The following is a 21,038-nucleotide window of genomic DNA, read 5'->3' on the forward strand; positions in this document are numbered from 1 at the left end:
AAAAAAATTAGTTACTAGACTATTTTATTGTATTGCTAGTTTTAAAAAGTGCTTATTACCTGTCATATAAAATGACGACAAACTTTTCGATTACTGTAAACGCCTCGCTAGTACTCCCCTCATATGCTGCCAGAAACCCTTCTGTGGCATTGGGAAATGCGTTCCATGCATCTATTGCACTTTTTTTTCCTTTCCCGTTAAAATAGGACACAGTACCACAACCTGTGAAGGCATGGAACAGGGGGAGGACTTTCGCTTTTTGTGGCTCTGTAAAAGAAAATAATATGTTTTATATAGCCCGCCTAGTACCTGAGCTAGAAGAGCTGTGGGTACACGTAGGTACTGGTAAACACCACCAGTACCTTCCTTGTCACGAAATAGCAAAAACTCTAGGTAAAAAATAATTATAAATTGTATTTATCTACGTTACGCCCTAGCCACTAGCTAGAATAGAATAGAATGCACTGAGACTATAACGCTAGGCGGGCTATATAAAACATATTATTTTCTTTTACAGGGCCACAAAAAGCGAAAGTCATCCCCCTGTTCCATGCCTTCACAGGTTGTGATACTGTGTCCTATTTTAACGGGAAAGGAAAAAAAAGTGCAATAGATGCATGGAACGCATTTCCCAATGCCACAGAAGGGTTTCTGGCAGCATATGAGGGGAGTACTAGCGAGGCGTTTACAGTAATCGAAAAGTTTGTCGTCATTTTATATGACAGGTAATAAGCACTTTTTAAAACTAGCAATACAATAAAATAGTCTAGTAACTAATTTTTTTGTTTTGTTTTAGAGCCAGTTCATTTACAACCGTAAACGAAGCCCGAAAGCACCTATTCTCGAAAAAAGACCGCCAATTGGAGAATATACCTCCGACGAAAGCTGCTCTATACCAGCATTTCCTGCGGGCAGTGTTCCAAGCAGTCCATGTATGGGGTCAGATGTCACCGAATCAAAATCTTCCCTGTCCATCTAACTGGGGATGGAGAAAAGTCAGTGAAAGCTGGCAACCTACATGGACAGACTTGCCCGTAGCTGCAGATGCATGCCTGGAAATGATCCGGTGCAGATGCAAAAAGAGGTGCGGCGGCTCGAGGTGCCGGTGCTTTCAGCGGCAACTTAAGTGCACGGAGCTTTGCGATTGTGGGGGACAATGTAAATAATAAACATTTTTAAGTAAAATTCTATACTGTTTGTTTAATTTCTTTATAGATTTTGGGTCACTTGAAATCGTGCCCAGCTGAGCCATAAGTTTAAATATGCTTATACACACGATAAAAAATGTCTTCTATCAAATAATTATTAAAATTGAGCTATATACTATATATAGAGAGCGTCGGTGGCGTAATGCTTAAGACCGCTACCTCCTGTGCGGGAGGTCGTGGTTCGAATCCTGGCCGCATACCAATGTGTTTTCGAATCTCGATTTCATATGTACGTTTATTCGACGCTCTTACGGTGAAGGAAAACATCGTGAGGAAACCTGCACACGGCTGCGAGGAAACTCGAAGCTTGTGTGTGAAGTCGACCAACCCGCACTGGGCTCGCGTGATCGACTAAGGCCCGATCACCCTAATGCAGGGTAGGCTCGAGCCCCTCGGTGGGGACATATATGAGCTGATATGATGATATACTATATCTAATGAAAACTCCATCCTTATTAGTTACAGCTTACAGGACACTAGCAACCTATAAAACTCGTTTTTGATGTTCATAATTGGCTAAGAATTTTTTACGACTGCCGCGCGGTGTTCTATATTTTTTTAAACATTTTTTTTCTTAAATATTTGCAATGTTACTTATACTTTTAGAATCTGTATTAATGCGCCTTTTTAAATATATTTTTTTTAATCCGATATCGGTAATCATTAAAAATTTATTGACCTTGAAAGATTTTTTTTACTCAAAAGATTTTAGATTTTGGGCCGTATTTCAATTTTTTTCTATGTAAAGGTGTTTTTTTTGTTTCAGAAAATGATTGACCATCTTTTATTTATCCGAAAATGATACCACACTTGCCCTAGTAGCTATAGTTTAGTAGTTATAACGACCAACAGTGCGCGCGGCGTAGGAAAACTTCACCCCCTCCCCCTCCCCCCTAGAGGGGTGTCTCCCGCTGCCTCCCGGGCGTTTTCGACTCTGGTCCACCTTAGTAACAAGTGTGCCAAGTCTCATGCTTTAATGAGAAAAATATTGGTTCCCATACATTGAGTGCACCTAAAAACCCCACTACTTGTATGGCTGGGCATTAGGATGTATTTATTACCTACATGTTTATGTCCTTCCGCAATCATCGAAATTTTCGGAAATTGTCTATCTTTGTCCCTATCACTCAAATATTGAGCGATAGAGACGGTGAGCCGATTTTTGTTTATAGATTGCGTTGTCACATACAAACCTACTTTAATACGTGCATTTTACCACTAAAAGTGGAAAAACTATGTAATATTTTGAAGAAATATTATAAAAGCAATTAATGATTGTAGTGGGATACGGAATTAGGTAAATGTTATTGTAAATATTTATAATGTCTATGTAAACTTATTATCACAGTACCAAAATAAAAATACATTATATATAACAGTATTTTATTTAAATAAATGTTTCAAACATTTCACCTAAATGATTGAGTCAATAAAAAAATAACAATAAATGCCCACCACCACAATGTTAAAAATAGTCAGTCATAGACTTAAGAATACCTCGAACTGGGTAACTTGGATATTATGGGCGTCCGCTAGCTGGTGCGGTTGCACGGAGCGGGTTAACGAAAAATAGTATGAGCAACGCTAACTGGCGCAGACGCGTGCGACGGATTTTACCTACAATGGCACCCGCGCGTGTCCGCCCGCTCCGTGACCACTCTTAGTGTAAGGCCTGAGTGGACGCTCGAGTTGGGCGTGCAGCGAGGCGGGGCGTGCGGCGTGCATGTTAAACAAATGCAAGCGTAAAGGAGCGGCCTTAGTGCACGCTGCTCACATCACTGCACGCCCCGCCGAGCGAGCGTCCCCTCAGGCCTTACACTTAGACAAAGTCAACGGCCCCTGTGGTTGGCCGGTCGAAATGTTTTGCTTCTGTATCACATGGCGCAAGCATAGGTTTTACCTGTCAGTCAGAAATGTCAAATTCTAGTTTATCTAGGAATTTTGTGGCCTTAACCTTTTGACCGCCAAAGACGTCATATGACGCGCGCGGCTACAGCCCAATATCAACCTTCATGCGTACCGACAAGGTTCACGATTACGCGCCGCGTACGATACGCGTGGCGTTCAAAAGGTTAAAAGGCCTAAGAGGATTAGTGGTCATTTTTCCATACAAACGTTCTCGACATTTTCCTATCAAGATTTTCAACCAAGGAGTTTTTTTTTATGAGCTCAATATTACTAGTACAGTCAGCGTCAAATACTTTGTAGCAGTCAAAGTGGCCAAATAGTTCGGTACACCATACTAAATATATGGTGTACCGAATTATTTGACTACTTTGGATGCTACAAAGTATTTGACGCTGACCGTACCTGTATGTTTTGCTGTTTGATATTCTTGTTTTTATAATATATTGCGTTAAAAACGGCCAAATAAATGCGCCGTAAACAGACGCCTAGCATACAAAATCAGCGACAACAAACGCAAAAATTAAAACTGTCAGACACAGATAATTTCTTTCGCTTTTGGAGGAGGGAAATGTCGAGAACGATACCTCGAATTCTGAGATTTTCGCCTAAGCTGCAGTTGTCTTTATCGCACTAATTTTAGAAATCACCCCCGTCAGCGCGACGGAGATATTTACCTAAAATTCTCAAATCTGAGAAGGACCTCAGCTGGTATTTCCTCAGCCTAATCTCATAGAATCAAACTAGAGACAGGTCAAACCTATGCTGGAACCTGATAGGTACAAATCTTGACAGTTACCAGTTACCAACCCCATCGTAGGAACATCAAAACCGTTATAAAATTTGAATTTCGATCTATCAGTCTCAGCGTCATTATTTTGACTAGATAAACAAGTTTCTATGCAGGGGGTCAGTTATCTCTGCAGCTGTACTTGTAACTAAACATGAATTTTTAAAATAAAATAGTTGCCTAAAATGTAAAATATGACTTACCTAAGTCTATACATAGGAAAAAATGTTTAAAAAAAATTGACAGTGTATTATTATTAGTCCTAAGTTACCCCATTTGATGGTACTTCTCTTGTTTTTAAACTTAAGTATCTAATGAGTATAAAATCAACATTTATATACACAGTTTCAAAGCAACAAGGGTCTTTACATTCAGGCTCCATCTGGTGCCAAGAAATGTGGGTATTTAAATAAAAGTAAACAAACAGTTTGTGCATTTTCGGGTAGTTATAACATTTATTGGCTAAACCAATCAAATACAAAACCGCCTGGATACGTCACTGAACGACCTGACTTTAACCTACATTAATTGATCATGTAATGTTTTCATCTACCCTCAACTGGCTTAAAGATACAGAGTATATGTATAGGTATCGGCAGGAGAGTCCAGGTGAATGATTACACACACAGCTACAGAGTACTAATCGTAAAACAGTATTGAATGAATGAATGAGTGAAGCGCACGATATTAAACTTTTCGACGCCGTGTCAAACACAAAGCTGTCACTCGGACGCCACGTTACCGAAGTGTCAAAATACAATGCAAATGTTATTTTAATTGTCAAACTGCTATGAAATTATGACGTTTACTTAACACTTGCACAGGCCGGGCTATCAAAATCGCTGCCAACTTAGCTTGGTCTGACTCTCGCTCTATCCGTGGAGTCACTTAATTATCACTACCCATCAACAGTCTTAATGAGTAGAATATAAAACCCCATTTAGACTGCTAAGAACTTGCATGCGATATTCGTTACGTTGCGGTATTTGGTCGATTGACTGAATTAATTGTAATCTGCAGTTAGCAATGTATGTAAGTTCTTGAACGGTCTAAATTGGGCTTTACTGTTTAAACTGTGGAAACTTTTTCCTAGATCTTCCAAGGAAAACAAAGAGTGAAAAGTTTCTGAAGTAAGATAAGTGTTGCGGAAGCTTACAAATGGGAGAAAGTGAAGGAATGATAATTAATCAAATTGTTGCACATCTTACCCATACTTTGTACCTAAGATGGACTACTTACCTACCTAATATGTGTACCTATTAACTATTGTAAAAAGTAATGAAATAAACGTATTTGTATTTGTTATTATTCTACGTACATATGCTAGGCTCTTACATAGTTTATTTCATCAAAACAAAGAATATCTGCTTACAGTGCTCCCGTATATCACGAACGTAATCAATAACAGTAAGGGCGCGTTCCCACTATGCCGAAACAGATAGTCGTGTGTCGTGGCCTGTATATTTATCGCTGACTGTACTTTTTCACATGCAACTAATACTTATCGAGATAATTGTAACAACCCCAAACATAATTAGTTTGCGTTTGTTTTATCACAGAGTTAATTCCCATGGCCATTTTCTGTCTTCATCATCAGATCAGCTCCATGTCATCATAATGTTGCATCGTCATTCGATTTATATATGTATGCAAAATAGGAAATCGGGAAATGGATCAAATTGAACTTCCAAAATTTGACCCAAAAAACAACAACAAAAAAGCAAGTTAAATACGTAAGAAAAGTAAAAATCATTTTTTTGATAGGCACAGATAAAAGGTGGTTAGTAAAAATGTTGCATAATGTTGTTCAACTGGCCGGCTTCATAAGCGGCGATTTATTTACCGTGCGCGCCAGGCCATAAGTTTTAGCTAAAAACTGTTTGTACAGTGGCCCGGCGTATTGAGTACGCTGGGCGGTTCGTGGTCATGTATGGGTTAAATGGAGGTGTTCACATATAGGACGGTACGATAACTGTCGATACGACATATTGGGAACGCGGCCTAATTCGGAGATTAGAGACGCAATCCGTCCTAGATTAAATAATAACGTTAGCTGCATCTAAATTCGCAAAGATATGAGATTTTTCTCAAAAATTGACGGCAAAGTGGAGTTTAAATCAGTCTTTTTAAATCTAGTGAATCTATATCTTTAAAAAAAAAATTGGTTATAAAGTGCGTAGTTTATGATTATGATCAATCAAAATTTCAAAAGTTACAAACATTGCAGTCTCGATTTTAGGACTGCAATTATAAGGTCATAATTTAGGTTTTCCTTTTCCAGGCTATATACGATTTATCGACCACATATGTACATGGTAATATAATTTCATCCAGCAATTCGATTGAAGGTTAAAATTAGATTGTACTTTCGCAAAATGACATTCGTTTTCAATTGAATCATTAACTTATTAAGCCGAATATACAATAAAATTATAAATTACTTTACATGTCGCCGGCCGATCGTAAAATCCGTCAGATCATGAAATTCCCAGGCACATCATGAAACGCCGCCAATTGATGATCTGAGTACCGACCAGCAGCCATATCGTTCAGGCATATCAAATAAGAAGGGAAAACAAAACCTTATTTTTAGAATTGAACCTTACCTCTCTTTACTAAGTTTATTATGTTGCGTACAAAACTATTTTTTCGGTGACACTGATATTTTCACACAGAAAACACAGCTACCTACCATCGTCAAAATACAATTAATGTAAGTTCTTTACGATGTGCCTGGTACGTAACCACGAATAATGACACATTGTCTTATCGATCTGCCGGGCAGATCGTGATATTCCTGGACAAATCTTGATCATGTCATGAAGTGGCGGTGTTCCATGATATGGCGGATTTTACGATCAGCCGCCGACAGACACGGTTTAAATCCATATGATTACTTTAATGCAAATAAATAATGTGAATATTCACGCCACCCAATCGTCTGGTGTTTTTAAGATTTACTTAAAATTATTACAAGGTATAAAATCAAATGTAGAAGACTTAATAATAAAAATACGAAATTAACAATACAGTCTATTGTATATATTTCATGCAATTTTATTATAAGTTTACTAAACCCTAAGTAAACTTATAATAAAGTTTATACCTCCCGCGTTGAATGATGGTCCCTATATGATAGTTCACTTTATATGGAGTTACGCCGTAACTGTTACGGTTCTTACACAAATTGACTAATTCCCACGGTAAGCTCAAGAAGGCTTGTGTTGTACTCAGACAACGATATATATAATACATAAATACTTAAATACATAGAAAACATCCATGACTCAGGAACAATTATCTGTGCTCATCACACAAATAAATACCCTAACCGGGATTCGAACCCAGGACCATCGGCTTCATAGGCAGGGGCTACCCACACTAGGCCACACCGGTCGTCAAACAAAAAAATAAGTTTAAAAATGTTTGTAGACAGTTATCGGAAGTTCGGCAAATGAATTCATTTAGAAATGTAACATTTAAGTAATATAAGTAAGGTAAAACTTTTTTTTTCATTACATTATTTTTTATTATCCCAACCAAAATAGACTTGAAGGAACTGTTATAGGGAGCGTCTCATTCGACGCGAAAGGTATAGTAAACAACTATATTAGTACATACTAGTACATACTAAACTAAAATTGTGACTCTGACTGTATACCGACGTGTGTCAGTCACACAATGACAGATATAATTCGTTTCGTTCATTCTATTCGTGACAGCTTTTGTTAATCGATCTGTACCTATACACCGTGGGCCAATCAAACCTGACAGTTTTCAACCACGCATTCCTGAGGTCATAAAGAGCAAAATATGTTATACGAGTTTTGGCCAATACGCCAGAAAAAGATTTTTTTTGCCGAAAAATTTTTTTTTGCGTTGTCTGCGCTCGACACGTTATTTATTTTTACACCTTGACAACTATGTATGACATTTTAGTCTCTATAGTAATCTAAATTGTATTTTATTTTTCTTATTTAATGCATGATAATTATAAGATGTAATGTTTTGAAAAGATGTGTCCCGCCGAGTTTCTTGCCGGTCCATATTGGGATACCCTCCTCCAATTGAGGGGGGATTTAAATCTTCTCGGGTCAGAAGTGTAGGGTTAGAGCCGGTGTAGCTTTATTTGACGTTCATAAGCGCATTGTAATATGCCTACTTGAATATCTTTATCTCTAAATGCGGTCAAGAATACACCTTAAAATCTGTAGGGTTTAATTGAGCCACGGTGTATAACCCTTTAGTGGGTAACGGCAAGATATTTGCCGTCAGACAACTCAGACATTTTTTTCAATGAACGCAGTGTTAGTTAATATACATTTTAGTTCGCATTGGAGAATATACTCGTACAAATCTATGAAAAAAAGGAGAGCTGATAAAAGTTAATCCATCTCTTGTAAAATGTTAATTCTTTGGCCAGATCTTAGATATTTTGATAATAATTACATTTGCACAAAAATATCTATGAATAAAATTGGTTACGCTCGATTTGTTGATAATCATAATTCTCATAATAGAAACGTCAAATTAATGCTTTTAAATATTAAAATAATTTTATACAATAAAATTTCCTACAAAGTTTTAATCGCACTATGAAAACGGGTACTTTATCACATTCATTGACCGACAGTGTCAAACATATAATTGCCGTCTTGTAACTTGGAAATTACAACAGAAGGAAAAAAGAATTCTTGCTTAAAAAAAAATAACCTAGATCGTACGCGCATTACATTTAGTTACAGGTATAATGATTTGGATGGGTGGGAGGGGATAAATTATAACGTTTACTTAACACTTACAACTGCTACTTAGCACTGGGCTATCAGAATCGCTGCCAACTTAGCTTGGTCTAACTCGTCTTTTCTTTAGACCGAAGACAAAATTCAACACATGCATCATAAAATGTAAAGAGTTTTCTCTGAATATAATAATTGTGATTTATCACTATCAGTCACCATCATTACTTGTCTCATCTGGGCTGTGTAAGCTTGACATATGCTGCCTTAAGCTCACGCGCTGCGCGAAGCTCTTGTTACACATTTTGCACTTATACGGTTTCTCCCCTGTGTGGGTTCTGATATGTTTCTGCATGTCGCCCTTGGTGGCGAACTTTTTACCGCACGCGTCTAGCGGGCAGATGATTTTCTTGTTGTGTAGCCTTTGGTGTAGGTATAGTTTCTTTTTTGTGTGAAAACTTTTGTCGCATTCCTGGAAAAAGAATAAATTTTTGGAAAAATTTTCATTTTTGGTACAAGCTTCGCTGACTATTCTTTTCCTTTTACAGGCAGCTCATCGATACATTTCTAATAATCCCAAACACAATTAGGTTGTGTTGTTTTATCACAGAGTTCCTATGGCCACCTCCTGTATCCATCATCAGATCAGCTCGATGGTACGATAATATTGCGTTGTCATCCGATTTACACATGTAGGTGTGGAAAATTATGACGCTATGAACACTTGTGCTCCTTTGCACATTTGTAAGTTCAGTTATCTACGGTAAATATGTGTATTTGCACATGTACAGTCAGCTGCAGAGAGTTGACCCCCCTGCATACAATCAGTCGCAGCGGGGGGTGTCACCTCTCTCACTCTCTCTCGCTGCAGCTGACTCGTCTCCTTCATAAGTTTTGAGGCGATAAACTCATTGGACGCCCGCTCGGCGGGGCGTGCAGCGTGGCGTCGGGCTCACAAGCGATGTGAGCAGCGTGCGCTAAGGCCGCTCCTATACGTTTGCGTTTGTTTAACATGCACGCCGCACGCCCCGCCCCGCTGCACGCCGAACTCCAATGCAATGCTGAGTGGAGACCATTTCAGCCTCACATCCTATTTGTTCTGTACTATTCAACTTCCACTGTTTCTTTTTTTTTTATTCTTGTTGTTGTTAATGTATTATCTTCTTTGTAATAATTGATGTGTTGTCTGAATAAATATAATTCTATTCTATTCTAACTCGACTTCGTGTAAGGCCTGAGTGGCGGCGTGCAAATGCAAACGTATAGGAGCGGCCTTAGTGCACGCTGCTCACATCACTTGTGAGCCCGACGCCACGCTGCACGCCCCGCCGAGCGAGCGTCCACTCAGGACTTACTGTAAGGCCTGAGTGGACGCTCGAAGCGGAGCGTGCAGCGGGGCGGGCGAGCGTGAGATAGAGCGCCCAGCGAGTGGCCTCAGTGCACGCTCGCCGCTCGTGTGATCGGTCGCATTCACCGTGGCATCGAAGTCAGACGACATTCTTGATTTCTTTTTAGAAGAAACTTTATGGCTCGAAATGTCGTAGTGAAGCAAAGAAGACGGTTTGGGGAATTTCTCACTTTATACGAAACCTTAAGATGCAATGGATTAAAAGTGAAAATAAATACTTTAATTTACCTTCCATTTATTTATACAGTCTATTTTTGTATAAAGAGTGAGATCATAGCCAAAGTGCTGGTTTTATTTTGTATTTTAATAATTATTTGTTTGCACCACATGACTGCACGCTCTTATCGCCGCTGCAAATCACAAACAGGTTTGAACCTCTCCGCGACGCCCCGCTCGACGCTGCATTGCCCGCAAACTTGCCCGCTCGGCATTCGTTTTGAGCAGCGTCGACTCAGGACACCAGTATGAGTTTCATTTGCTTAACATGCACGCCGCACGCCCCGCCCCGCTGCACGCCCAACTCGAGCGTCCACTCAGGCCTTACACTTACACTTACTCAAGCGTCCACTCAGGCCTTACACTAAGGGGTGCTTACACGATCCCGATAATGGTATTTTTACTGGCGGGAAAGTATCGCAAATAAAAGAAAACTGTAATAGATGAAATATCAAATTATACACCAAAATATTGAGAAATGCTTCGACTATTACGCTGAACAAGCAATATTTAATTACCTTGCCTGTATTGTAGAGGGGAAGATATTTTCATAAAAAGGGTAGTATTTTTCCTCATCTTAGCGAAGATGCCAATCGTTCGCTCCGTGGCGAACGATATGGTGGTCTCTCTCTTTCACTCTTCCATATTAGTGCGACAGAGACATTGGCGTTTCGTTCGCAACATTGGCAGCTTGGCTACACATCAACTACATTTATTATTATACATTACAGACGTTGATTAAAGGTAATAATAATATGCCACATGTCGAAAATTATTTAATTGACTTTCGTTACTTTTCTGAAAATTTGTGTCGCCTCAAAACTTATGTACTGACGAGGTTCCATCATCAAAAAGCAACTGTTAGACCATGAAAGTGTTATTTCAAACGTCATAATTCATAGACTTTTGACGTTTATGATGATAACACTTTTACGCTCTGTGCTATCAAATTCAGAGTTAGCTCGGTCAACCTTAGTAGATTTTTCATGCTTACGTATTTTTCTAGTACACATACTTACATTGCAATAAAGTGTGTCTGTTTCATTATCTTCTAACTTGATCCGTTTACACCGATTTTCTTCTTCCACTTTTACTTTTAATATTTTTTCTGGACTTTTTGTTTTAGTACGTTTCTGAAAAATGAAATTTACATGCACTGATAAAAATATGATCTATCGAGCACACATTAAAGTCACTTTCATTAGGATTAACTGCTTTATACAATATCAACAAATGTTTGAAAAACAGTAAAACAAAAAATGGTAACGTTCACCGTTTGAACATTTTTAAGTAGGTATTGCAAAAACCTTTAAAATAAACGAACAGTCACTAGATTTTAGCTATCCAAAACAGTAAAATTTAATGTCTTTTCGGAACAGTATAATTTACTCTTAGAATAAATTTGAAAGTGGAAAAATTACTGTCTTGGGTGAGACTTGAACTCACGGCCTCTGGAGTCTCACCCAAGACAGTAATATTTTCACTTTTAAATTTAGTACCTGGGCGACCGAGCTTTGCTCGGTTATAACTATTTATTGTAATATGGTGGTGTATAGGTGATAATCTTAACTACATTTTTTTACTAAATTAAACTTGTCTAAAACAATAAAAATTAAAAAATTATATATAAACTTGAACATATATAAAAAAAAAAAACAAAAGTTAGTCGCCGTGCGAGATTCGAACCATTAACACTCGTTTCTAGCCGTTCGCGTCTTAACCCGCTGGACCAGACGGACAGTGGCTGGCAACACGAAATTAGCGACCATATTCTGCGTCGAAAGAAAAACGCATGAAAACTCAAAAACACGCGTTTTCCCAAACATAAGACTAATCTAGATCGATTGTATACCCCCAAAAACCCCCATATACCAAATTTCAGCGAAATCGTTAGTCGTTTCCGTGATCACAGAAATATATATATATACAAGAATTGCTCGTTTAAAGGTATAAGATTCTAAGCTTAATATTAGCATCGTTCGCAGACATTTCTGCTTGTTATAAATTAATTTAGTATAATTTACTGTTTTGTTCGATAGGCTCTATGGAACTGTTTAAAGCATTAAACGTTAATGAAATGTCAATTTTTTTAAATGTTTTTTTTTTAGTGTGAATATTCTCATCATTCATAGAAGCGCTGGTGGCCTAGCGGTAAGAGTGTGCGACTTGCAATCCGGAGGTCGCAGGTTCAAACCCCGGCTCGTACCAATGAGTTTTTCGGAACTTATGTACGAAATATCATTTGATATTTACCAGTCGCTTTTCGGTGAAGGAAAACATCGTGAGGAAACCGGACTAATCCCAACAGGGCCTAGTTTACCCTCTGGGTCGGTCATAAAAACTATTGCCTACGCCAAATCTTGGGATTAGTTGTCAAGCGGACCACAGGCTCCCATGAGCTGTGGCAAAATGCCGGGACAACGCGAGGAAGAAGATTTGACGTAGAACTATAATTACATTTTTGTATGTGAATACGAGCCGCGCATTTATTTCATTATTGTGACAACTTTCGCTGTTTACTATGTTGCGATGGCTCAATGCGTGTCCCCTGGGTTACCCACTATTTATCTAATAAGACTTCGCAAGAAACGATTGTCTACAAAACGCGTTTCATCGCAAGAAACGTTTGAAACACAAACGCTTTTCTTCCGGTAACTCAAAACTGGGGAGATCTTGTTTGATTTTCTATAACAGTAATCAATAGTAATAGTAGGTCTCCTGGGTCACAAATGACAATAACTCAACGGATAATTTCTATATTACTTAAAAACGCATGTATGTTCTATCTATCTTAGTGATATGTCAATGTAATCAAACAATCACAAAAAAATATAAAAATCCCATTTTTTTATTCCTCTCCTTCAGAAAAATACGAAATTTACGTACAATTTTTAGGGAAATTGTAGTTTTTTCAGAGACAAATTTAGTTTGCCAAGATACATTTTCAGTTATTTGGGGCCTGTACTAAAATACTAATATAATATGATAAGCGGTCTCGGAGGGTCTACCACTTATCTCAGCTCTAGCTGAGTTTTGGGACGTAAAACTAGTTTATATACACGATTTCCAACGCGAACGATTTATAGTGTACAGTCAGCAATATTAGCTTGGCACCTTTGCATACATATTTCCATGCAGGGGGGAGGGTACATTTTCTCTGCTCACCTGTCTAAATATCCTCATTGATAGATGTACAAAATAGGCCAAGAGCATGTCGGGCCAAGCTTCGTAGGGTTTCGTAGTTACCATTCTATCAGAACAGGCCGAATGGGGGCTATTCATTAGTAAGTATCATGTAGGTGTACCTCACCTACTTTCGCAGCGCTTTGTACGTCTTTTTACCAAGAAGAGAAGATTTTTTGTAAGAACTCAAAAACGGCTGGACCGATCATGTTCGCTATAGTTTTCATTGAAAGTATATTTACTAAGCTTTTGTTTCACCATTTTTTTCATATTTTTGGTCTCATGGTCCAAAAGAGGGAGGGAGGGAGAGGGAGGGGGGGGGACACATGTTTTTTTTGTTATGGAGCGACTATTTCCGACAATATTAACTTCATCAAAATATGGTTTTCGGAGACCCTTATTCGTTTTGAAAGACCTATCCAACGATATCCCACACTATTTGGTCAAAGCAAAAAATAATAATTATACAAAAACTATAAGGTAAAATATAAACTAAAAAAAATTTTTTTTTAGTTTTTTATTTTACCGTTCTGTCGCCATGCATAATTTATGTGTCCATGCAAAATTGCAGCTTTCTAGCACTAACGATTACGGAGCAAAGCTGCGTACGGACGGACAGACGCACAGGGCGAAACTGAAAGGATTTCTAGGTGACTACGAAACCTTAAAAAAGTGACAAATAACGCTTTTCAAAAACTAGGTTTTACGAAAAAATATAACCATTCATTTAAGTGACAAGTTTACACAATGTATTTGTTGTAATGTAATCAATTAAAAAAAAGTAAAGAAAAAAATGTTGTGTGACCTAATCTCATATTTTTCCTTCTTTTGGTCTCAGAAATGCGTGGTTAAAATCTTTCGGGTTCCTCATGATATACCGTGTACTCGTATATTGCATTTCATGCATTTGTTTTGTACTTACATAATATAGATCAGCTCATGCACCCAAGCCTTCAACCAGTCCAAATCCAAAGCTGACCATAATAACATATATATCTAAGGACGGGCCTTACGGGCACTAAGAATAGCGCTAGTTTAGTGGTGTCACTTTCGAATTCCAGCCAATCGTGCAGTCTTAACGGAACTAGTTGCGACCAATCGCGCGAGTGATGCGAACTCATCAACTAATCGCGTTGTGGCGTTAGACTGCACGATTGGCTCGAATTCGTGTGCGTGACACCGCTCTACTGACCCCATTCTTATTGTCCGTAAGGCCCGTCCTTAGATATATATGTCAATGACCAACTGCCTAAGTTAAACGATAGATCTTTAAGATTTTCGGAACACATCAGGACGATTACAGAACATAGGTTACTTACAGAAGTGGACTGAGATGAAGGTGAATAATATAGATCTTTTCTCAAAGCTATTGTTTGTCTAAACACAGGGATAGCTTGAAAAAATAGAATAACGTATTCTTCATATCATATTAGGTTAGGTACAGGTCAAAAAGCTAAGAATATAAACTGAAATAGACGTCATATACAAAGAAAAAGCGATGAAGCCGGGTCAAATTTATATTCATTGTCTTATTTTTAGGCCCAAAAAATGTGACGGAGTGAAGTTTTTGGTATGAGAAGAAAATTATTTTTTTATTTTTCTCATGTTAATTATAATTTACAGCTAGAGAGACATACAATGGCACACGTTTTTTTTTATAGAAGACACAAATACAAGCGTGACAGAGTGGTCAGAAACAAGACAACGAAACAAAATAATAGTACATATTTGCAGAGGCCGGGAAAGGGCAATTCGTGGACGAGTCTCGATTTTATCGGACGACGCGAAGCGGAGTCCGACAAAGAAGACGAATCCACGAATTGCTGTACCTGCCGAGGCATATATAGTGCCAAACATGCGAGGAAATAAAGTAAAATAATCATAATATAAGCATCAAGCAGCACTCAAATCGAACCTTCACCAGGGGTAGGAAACTAGAGCGTTTGGGCTTTCTCGGCTCCGTTCGGCTCGGAATTGCTCCGAGCAATTATTAGGGTTGGCACAACTTGACGTCCCTTTGCGTGCACCACCACAGATAAGATAATCACATGAATTTTGACAACCCTAAATAAATAGCCAAAAGGGATAGTTTCATACATTAGAAAGGGACAACATGATTCGACCCGGAATCGCTGTCAAACTTCGGCTTTGTAGGAAGTTTCCTTACTTTACGGTAGTACTATTATTTATTCTGTGCCTTCACATCAAAAACGTCAAAAACAATTTTCCTTTTAATTTTTTTTTTAAAGTTAAAGACACAACTTATCCTGTCATTCAATATTCGCTTATTCAATATAAGCTGTATGTGCACGCATGAGATCCTTAAAAAATAAAAAGTCTTCGATTTTATTAAGCAGTATTTTGACGATCTTACACGACGGTCTTACAGGACTCTATCCTATAGCTTGAAATGATGCTAACCGGGTCGTGTAGACGCAGCCCGCGGCTATATTAATTGGCTGTTTGCGTTTATCTTCGTGGATACATGTTTTAAAAAGTAACAAACCATACAGAGGGCCTACCGCGAAGCACTTTCGACGTGTTGCCTCCCTGTCACACTTTCGTACAAATTTAGAAGTGCGACAGAGAGACAACACGTTGAACGTGGTTCGCGGTAGGCCCTCAGTAATAACTTCTCATCCGCTAAAACACGACAATAATTGTTTGATTTTTTTTTATTTGAGTTTGACCATAATAAAGAACTTCCCGTACTATTTTTGTTATTATAAGGTGAACAATTCCGAGATCGAACCGGGGCGTCTTTATAACCGCCACGACTTTGCACGGCGGCGGTAGCGCGAGCGGCGGCGGCAGCGGCGAGCGGCGGCCATAAGTGGGAAAGAAAGGTCGGATCGTTGTGTCTCGCTCCAATCTATGCTCGCCACTCGCTGCTGCTGCCGCCGCGCGATGTCGTGGCCGGGGCGTAATATGGGATACAGAAGAGATGCCACCACAATAATTGTATTCACAGGAAAACTGACCTCAAAGATCAAGCAATCGATATCTTCGTCCAAGGTTGTATTTAAAATCTCATCAATTCTGTACGAAATAGTAAAGATCTTAGAGTATTTAACACTTTCGATGCCGGGCGCCCCATTTTCAGTTCAAAATGAACCCAAATACGTGTTCTTGGCAGTGAATGTGTTAACCAACCGAAGATGCCTTGTCTGTAATTTTCTATACCAGTCTGCCGATTTTTGCGGGGGAGGAGCGAACCGACACTTCCTTAGTCACTTAATGCCGAAACCGCAAAATAATTTGGCTGTGTCATAGAAATCAGCGGAATGTATCACTGTGTATAGTAGTGTGACTACTTTAAAAACACAAATCAAAATAGGTATTTGATAAAACAATTTGATTTGTTCTCAAAGCTAAGAATAGCCCTGAAACTTAACCCTTTGAACGCTTTAAGTCATAAACAAAAATATCACTCAAATATTTGTGTTTATGACATAAAGCGACTCAAATATTTGTGTTTATCACATGATCCCGGCGCAAGGGAGCTAATGTAAACCTTATTCAAGTGTGTGAAGTTTACTTTGACAGCATCCGCCATAAAACCTATAGTTGTCCTTGGCACTGTGGTAACGACGACTTTAGGTGTTCTTGGCATTCAATAGGTTAACGAAGTGATCATCGGAAAGGTCACACAAGTTGTCATTCCATAATTTAAATTGTGGCATAAATTGTAAACCAGTTTCATACAGAACTACATGTGTAAGACACTTCTTGAGTTACAGTAATAAAATATACACATCTATGAAGAGTATCTTATTTGTGCAGATGTGATTCTGTAAGTGTATGATATATACCTTAGGGTTATTTTCTTCTTCACCTTCCTGTAGGAGAAAACTTAGTTTTTCTTTTGAGGATTGGTATTTACATCTTTCTGAAGTTTCAGACCCAGCTTTAGATGGAGTGTCATGGGTTGTTATACGAGTGCAAGGCTGCAATGAAAAACCAATGTTTACGGAACAATCCAAATATACTCTAAATTGGATGTTAAAAGTCTGAGCAGGACGGGTCCACATAGTCTGTACAAGCTCATAATCACTGGCCGCATGCCAAGAGAGCGTAGGGATGGACATATGAATAATGTCAGAGACAAAAACCACATTACAGACTAGCATGCACTGGGCCCAAGATAAAGCGGCTTGAAGAGCACTGGTGAAGAGTGTACATAGTTGTCATGTCCCTTAGCCATGAGGATATGACAAGGAAGAATAGAATAGGAATACGATATTTTTTAATTGTATAACTGTGTACATACAAAGGTGGTCTTTTTTTACATTATAAGTTTGAACAGTTGCATGCTAGGGGGTACAATTTTTATTATGGTAGGTAACCTACCTATCCTAAAACTAAGCTTAAACTTAAGTACATAGGTATAGCAATAGCGGTAAAACATCTCTGCCAGTAGAAAAAGGCAGGCAAGGAAGAAGAGGATGTTAAAAAAAATCGCAATTCAATTACAATAGGAAATGATTAAGGAATTATGTATTTTATAACAAAACAAAATAAACATACCTCAAGGATTACAGTTTCAGTGTCAGAATCAACATCACCAAATAAAGTGCGTAGATGTGCATCATTCTTCATGGCAAGTATTCTCAACTCCTTAGAGCTTTTCACTATGGCTAAGCATTGTGTACATACTTTGTGTGGTAAGTTATCCGCATGAGCAAGCTGAAATGAAACAGTATATTTATAATGATACTGGCAAAATACTGGTTTTAATTCATTTTGTTTTTTCTGAATCCTATGTAATATAATTATATAAATATTAAAATTAATATGAAACAGATATGAGAAATAAATCATCACAGTTCGCCATTTGCAATTTTTTGGCACATTTTCATACATCTAGCAGAGCATGTTTGCCTTTAAATCAGGGGTTCCCATTGCTATTTATGCTTATTTATGTGCAATAAAGTGATACATACATAGGGTTGCCATCTGTCCGGGTTTCCCCGGATTTGTCCTAGTTTAGAGGGCATCCGGGGAGCGTCCGGGGAAGACTTCATTTGTAGTCCGGGTTTAAAAATTTAAAGCCTTAAACTGCCCGCAACACACGCACAACCTGTTTAAAAAAACCTGTTGACATGTCTGGGTTCTGGACTCTAACATCCGGGGTTTTCACGCGTCTTGTCCTGGTTTCCAAATTTTAGAGATGGCAACCCTATACATACATATATACTAGCAAGCAGCAGGCTTACTGTGAAATTACATTATATCAATTAGCATCAGATGTAACGATTATATATATGCAGTTTAATTTAACAAACTTATGTATTCTGAACTGCGATTTGCTTTATAAAAGTTAAAGAGTATGTAAGGCTTACACATTATTTATTCTGTAAGTAGGCTACTATGGCACTTTTACAAGTTACAATTCAGCAGGTTTAAAAAGAGGCTACAATTTTTTAAAAGGCCCTAAAAAGGCTAAAATCTTTAAAAAAGCCTATAGCCTTTTTAAAGACTAAGGCCTTATTAAAACCACCAGCTCATTAAAACCCATTCCATTAAGCCAGCTCTAAAAAGAGCTCCGGAGCTGTAGAATTTGGGCTCAAAAGGCTTGAGTCCTATGGAACACTAATTCCCAATCATATTCAGTACACGGGGCACTGCATGTTGAAAAATTAATCTCCGCGCCCTTACAGGGCTATTCGAGATATATAGGTAAAATGCTGAGGATTGCCTCACAGCGCTCCTCTTTAATGTCTACGGCGCACCAGGGTGCCGTGGCGCAGTTTGTGAACCCCTGCTTTAAGTCATTTTTAGAAAGGCTGTCTGTCTATCTCAAAGGGATAAGTTCGCCTTTGTCCTTCTTACTAATTGTATGTTACTTTTAATATGTATATTTGTACAATAAAGAGTTTACTACTACTACTATCTATCTATCTGTCTGTCTGTGTCTGTTTACTTTTATATTCATTCTTAACATATTTATGGGAAAGTGATACCAACAGAAACTATATGGTAACCTATAAACCGGTATTCTAGGAGCTTAAGCCGCGATGTAAAGGAAACTATTTCGCAATGCCACTTACTTTCACTCCTGTGCAAGCAAAAATGTCTTCAAGGAACTCTCCGGACTCGAATACATCGGTGGCGCCGGCATTCTCGAGGCATAGCCTACATAACTCGTAAAAGAAAAGTTTTTTCGGTGCATCAGCACTCATAATTGTTATTAATCACAAAATAACTGAATAAAACTTGTCACCAAAACATAATGGGACGAAACACGCTATAACATTACAATCATGCCCTATGCTATATTGTTTATGTTGTTTCCTCTGCTGTCATTTTGACAGTTGGCAAATGTTTTTTGTATGGAGGGTACAGGTAAGGAGAACAAACTCTTAAACGCCGGTTACATCATCTACTCTTTGTTACAACCATGGTATACAACTTGACTCTCAGAGGAATAACATTACAAGGAGGACGGATTATAAATATCACAAGGAGGACGGGGAAAAAGACAGAACCAGATGATCTTATTTATTTATTTAAAGTTTGATTTAGGCAACAAGGCCCATATAACAAATATCTTAATGTGTTGCTTAACTTCAAACACGGATAAATCGATTCGACGCTCTTAGGAAGCATCTACCCTATTACATTACAATACAATACAAATCCTCTTTATTGCACGATGTCTGAAAAAATGTACATGGATACACAAATAATACATGAAGATAGAGATACATATATATGGCTAGAAAATACAGGGTTTTATTTAGTCACCTGCAATAATTTATGGGCTACGGGCTGAATGTATAGGTCATATTGAACAATTTCAACTATGGGGCCAATCCCGAAATCACGAAAAAAAATTACTTTTCCATAGAAAATGTCAAGGTCGGACAACCAAAATGTATGAAACAGCCAATATTTTTATCGCGATTTCGGGGTTGGTCCCATAGTAAAACTTGCTCAGTATAACCTATATATTCACCCCGTTAATTATTGTAGGTGACTAAATTAACACCCTGTATCATATTATTCAGCAACCATATTGTAATCAAAAAGCGCCACAATTTCCTTTTTAACTGCTTGCTGAACCCACTGCACCTTAAGTAGCTTGCTTTTTAGGGTTCCGTAGTCAATTAGGAACCCTTATAGTTTCGCCATGTCCGTCTGTCTGTCTGTCTGTCTGTCTGTCTGTCTGTCTGTCCGAGGCTTTGCTCCGTGGTCGTTAGTGCTAGAAAGCTGAAATTCGGCATGGATATATAAATCAATAAAGCCGACAAAGTCGTACAATAAAATCTAAAAAAATATTTTTTAGAGGGTACCTCCCCTACACGTAAAGTGGGGGTGAATTTTTCTTTTTGCTTCAACCCTACAGTGTGGGGTATCGTTGGAAAGGTCTTTCAAAACTGATAGGGGTTTTCAAAAAACATTTTTTGATAAAGTGAATATATTCGGAGATAATCGCTCCGAAAGAAAAAAAATTGTGTCCCCCTCCCTCTAAGTTTTGAACCATAGGTCCAAAAATTATGAAAAAAATCGTAGATGTAGAGCTTAAGAAAGACATTAAATGAAAACTATAGCGGACATGATCAGTTTAGCTGTTTTTGAGTTATCGC

The 21,038-nt window shown here is 38.2% G+C and overlaps 1 protein-coding gene and 1 long non-coding RNA gene across 2 annotated transcripts; one reads left to right on the plus strand and one right to left on the minus strand.

The window, feature by feature from the left end:
- The first annotated feature begins 257 nt into the window (after positions 1-257).
- Positions 258-1,190, plus strand: LOC133529056 (uncharacterized). Its single transcript, XR_009801091.1, has 2 exons — positions 258-725; positions 797-1,190. It is a non-coding gene; the product is annotated as an uncharacterized LOC133529056 (long non-coding RNA).
- Positions 1,191-2,574: 1,384 nt separating this feature from the next.
- LOC133529049 (zinc finger protein 37-like) lies at positions 2,575-19,746 on the minus strand. The gene is made up of 5 exons (XM_061866660.1): positions 19,500-19,746; positions 17,977-18,135; positions 17,262-17,396; positions 11,286-11,399; positions 2,575-9,114 (listed from the first exon to the last, which is right to left on the minus strand). The coding sequence occupies exons 1-5, from the start codon at positions 19,629-19,631 to the stop codon at positions 8,854-8,856; spliced, it is 801 nt and encodes a 266-aa protein (XP_061722644.1). The 5' UTR covers positions 19,632-19,746; the 3' UTR covers positions 2,575-8,853.
- Positions 19,747-21,038: the final 1,292 nt, after the last annotated feature.

The sequence above is a fragment of the Cydia pomonella genome, chromosome 20, assembly GCF_033807575.1.
Source record: "Cydia pomonella isolate Wapato2018A chromosome 20, ilCydPomo1, whole genome shotgun sequence".
In the NCBI taxonomy this organism is placed as follows: Eukaryota; Metazoa; Arthropoda; class Insecta; order Lepidoptera; family Tortricidae; genus Cydia; species Cydia pomonella.